General features: G+C 43.3%; 1 protein-coding gene across 4 annotated transcripts in view; it reads left to right on the top strand.

Moving 5' to 3' along the window:
- HnRNP-K (Heterogeneous nuclear ribonucleoprotein K) overlaps nucleotides 1-2856 on the top strand; it is a 65240-nt gene that overhangs the window by 20168 nt on the left and 42216 nt on the right. For all 4 annotated transcript variants that reach the window (XM_018020746.2, XM_026811690.1, XM_026811692.1 and 1 more), the window contains exon 4: nucleotides 1319-1375. In XM_018020746.2, the coding sequence (XP_017876235.1) occupies nucleotides 1319-1375 (57 nt within the window). The remainder of the gene's footprint in view (nucleotides 1-1318; nucleotides 1376-2856) is intronic.

The following is a 2856-nucleotide window of genomic DNA, read 5'->3' as shown; positions in this document are numbered from 1 at the left end:
TCATGCATTAATTATTATTTATTCGTTGCACGTTTTTCGTTTTAAATTTTACAAATATTTTATAATTTACTGCACGTAACGGAAAACCGCATGGGTTGAAAAATCTGTGCGTTTATTTGTAAAATTTAGCAACGCTGTGAACTTTTCATTGAATTTCCAAACACGGTCACGCAACGTCTTCAAGTTTCCTCCGTCAGATAAGCCCCGTAAACTTGCCCGTGCATCTGAATGTATTTTCTTTCCCACGCGCGTGGTTTTCCGCCGATTTTTTGCCATCATCCGCACATGGCGCCGTGGTAAAAGTCGAGCGGTACACCGTAAAACGCGTTGCAACCACGTGTGGGCACGTTCGCGCTCGCGGAACACGAGGTTCTTCCGGTCATTGTGGCCGCGCTCGGCGAACCGTTATCGGGTTTCCTTCCGTCACGGAAAAATTGCTGGATTCCGTGTACGATATCTCGTAAAGAGAAATTCGTCCTTAAAAGATTGCCAATACGTCGCAGTTTCGCGAAGAAGTTCTCGTGGAGAATTTCGCAAGTCGGAAACAAATCAACAGGCAAAAATGTCTTTCGTCAATTTTATGAGAACGAAATTTATTATGATTCTCGAAGAACGAATCAGACGGCAGGGGTTTCATAAAAGACAATACGTAGAGTTCGATATCGACTCAATAAAGATTGACAACGTTCGCGATTCAGATTGCGTTTGGAACAAAGGCAGCCTCTTTGCAGTCTTCTACGGTCAGCCCCGACCGGTTCGATTTCTTGTCCTCGTCGCGCACCGACGATCGAGCGTCGATCGCATACGCAATCGAGAACGATTGTCGGTGTCAGGGTCGATCGCGGCTCCTTTCGAGAATGATATCATTCAGAGAAGGTGTAATTATCTCCGTGCGTTTTCCTGCGTTCTACCTGTCGCAACGTACCGCTTGTTAATCCACGGAACGCGATTGACCATGACACGGCCTGACCTTTCTCTCTATCTTTCCCACGAAAATCGAACGGATTTAAATCGTATTCCGTCTTTCGCGATTTCGTGTCGAGGTCGAATCCGCGTACGCACATAATTACCTGGATTACAAATTAATTAAAATTACAAATTATTTTATATATAAATATTTTATTACAAATTAATTACGTCACAATTTTTTATCTAAAATTATGGAAGAATACAAAATTTTCTTGCAGATCGTCGACATATTTAAGTTAATATTTCTGTTTAAATTAAAATTTTATTCAGGGATTTATTACGAGATTAAAAATTGCATAAATTTGCAACGGGAGTTGCAGTTTAAAGAAAACCGATTTTCTGTCTTCAGGTGGCCGGTTCGATAATCGGCAAGGGCGGCCAGAATATCACCAAACTGAGGAATCAGGTAAGCAGTTGTTTCTACTATTTAATCGTTTCCGCTTCCCCTTGAACTTGCCCCCTCGGTCGCGAGGAGCCAAGCACGAGCGGCGAACCGAGGAACGATCGGAAAGAACGGTGTTAAAAAAAAAAAATAAGATCGGGCAAAAGATCGTGAGGAACGTCCGTCGTACTGGAATTTTTTTTTTTTTTATTAAAGTCCGAACCGATTCACGAACTTTTTGCTTCGTTCCCGTGCGAATTTCCAGAGACCATGCTACTATTTTCGATCGATCCCGATTAATTGGAATAGTTTAGACGAACTTCGATGAGTGTATTTCTGAAACGTGTGTGCAGAGAATCGTGTCGGCTCCGAGGCATAGCGTTTTCACTCTCTTCTCTCTCTCTCTCCCTGCCTACGTCTATCTGTCTTTTCTATCTCTTTATTTGATTAGCCTAGCGAGATTTGATTTTGTTTATGAAACTTGGAAACAGCTCTCCTTTCGACCACGACGATAAAATTGATACACATATACACACACACGTACGAAATATCTTCATCACCCATGCGTGTGGTTGAACTTGGGAAGTTTCCTTCGTCTCCTATAAAATTTGCGTTCGACGCACTCATCTCCCAGCTTTCTCTCTCTCTTTGTCTCTCTCTTTCTCTCTCTCTCTCTCTCTTTCTCTCTCTCTCTCTCTCTCTCTATCGCTCTCACTCTCACTTTTGATTGTTTCGTTATCTAGTTTCTGGAAATTGCAATACGATTTGCGCGTGGGTCGCGTGTAAATTGCAGACCCTGAACGATCGATTAAGGATGCGGTCGGAGCGTCGAGCAATATCTGTTGCACGCGTTTGTCGATCATCTCGAGCGTATTAATTATTCATGGGGATCGTGTCGAAAGGTTCCAGTTACGTTTACATAAATCTTTTCCAAGGACCGTGTCTATTTTTATTCGCGCAATTAGAATCACTGGAAACATCGTCCGATCTTCTCGCGCGTAACAAGTGACTCGTGCATTTATCGATCGATTTCGTTACGCAACGACGATTGTTCGACGTGATTTAATCCAGCCTCTGACGACCTCTAATCCCGCGTCAAACGATCGGAGATGCATCGCAGCTTCAACGCTGAGACGAGGAAACTGATCCCAAAATCGACAGCTACGATCCGTCGATTATCGACCATGATTCCAAGTTCAAAGTGCATAGCTGCGTGAACAACCCGGCCTGAGTGTCGGGTCTCTCGACGCTGCCTCGGTCGATCTTATCGATCAGCGAATGAAACCATGCGAATCGGATACATCATTTGCCGGAGAGCGTGACTGAGATCTCTTCTAAACGCACGACAGTTTCACACGATTCAGTTAAGAATCCACGGGCTCAGGGACAAAATAGAGTGGAATGCATACCGAACGCGTTAATCGTCAAGCAATCATTATTTTCAGAACATGGAATTCAGTTCACTATTCAATTCCATATTTGATACATTCATGCCAGAATTATAG

Source organism: Ceratina calcarata, unplaced genomic scaffold, assembly GCF_001652005.2.
Source record: "Ceratina calcarata isolate Rehan_Ccalc_2016 unplaced genomic scaffold, ASM165200v1 scaffold233.2, whole genome shotgun sequence".
Classification (NCBI taxonomy): Eukaryota; Metazoa; Arthropoda; class Insecta; order Hymenoptera; family Apidae; genus Ceratina; species Ceratina calcarata.
Note: the sequence above shows the minus strand (reverse complement) of the source record. Positions and strands in the feature narration are given on the sequence as shown.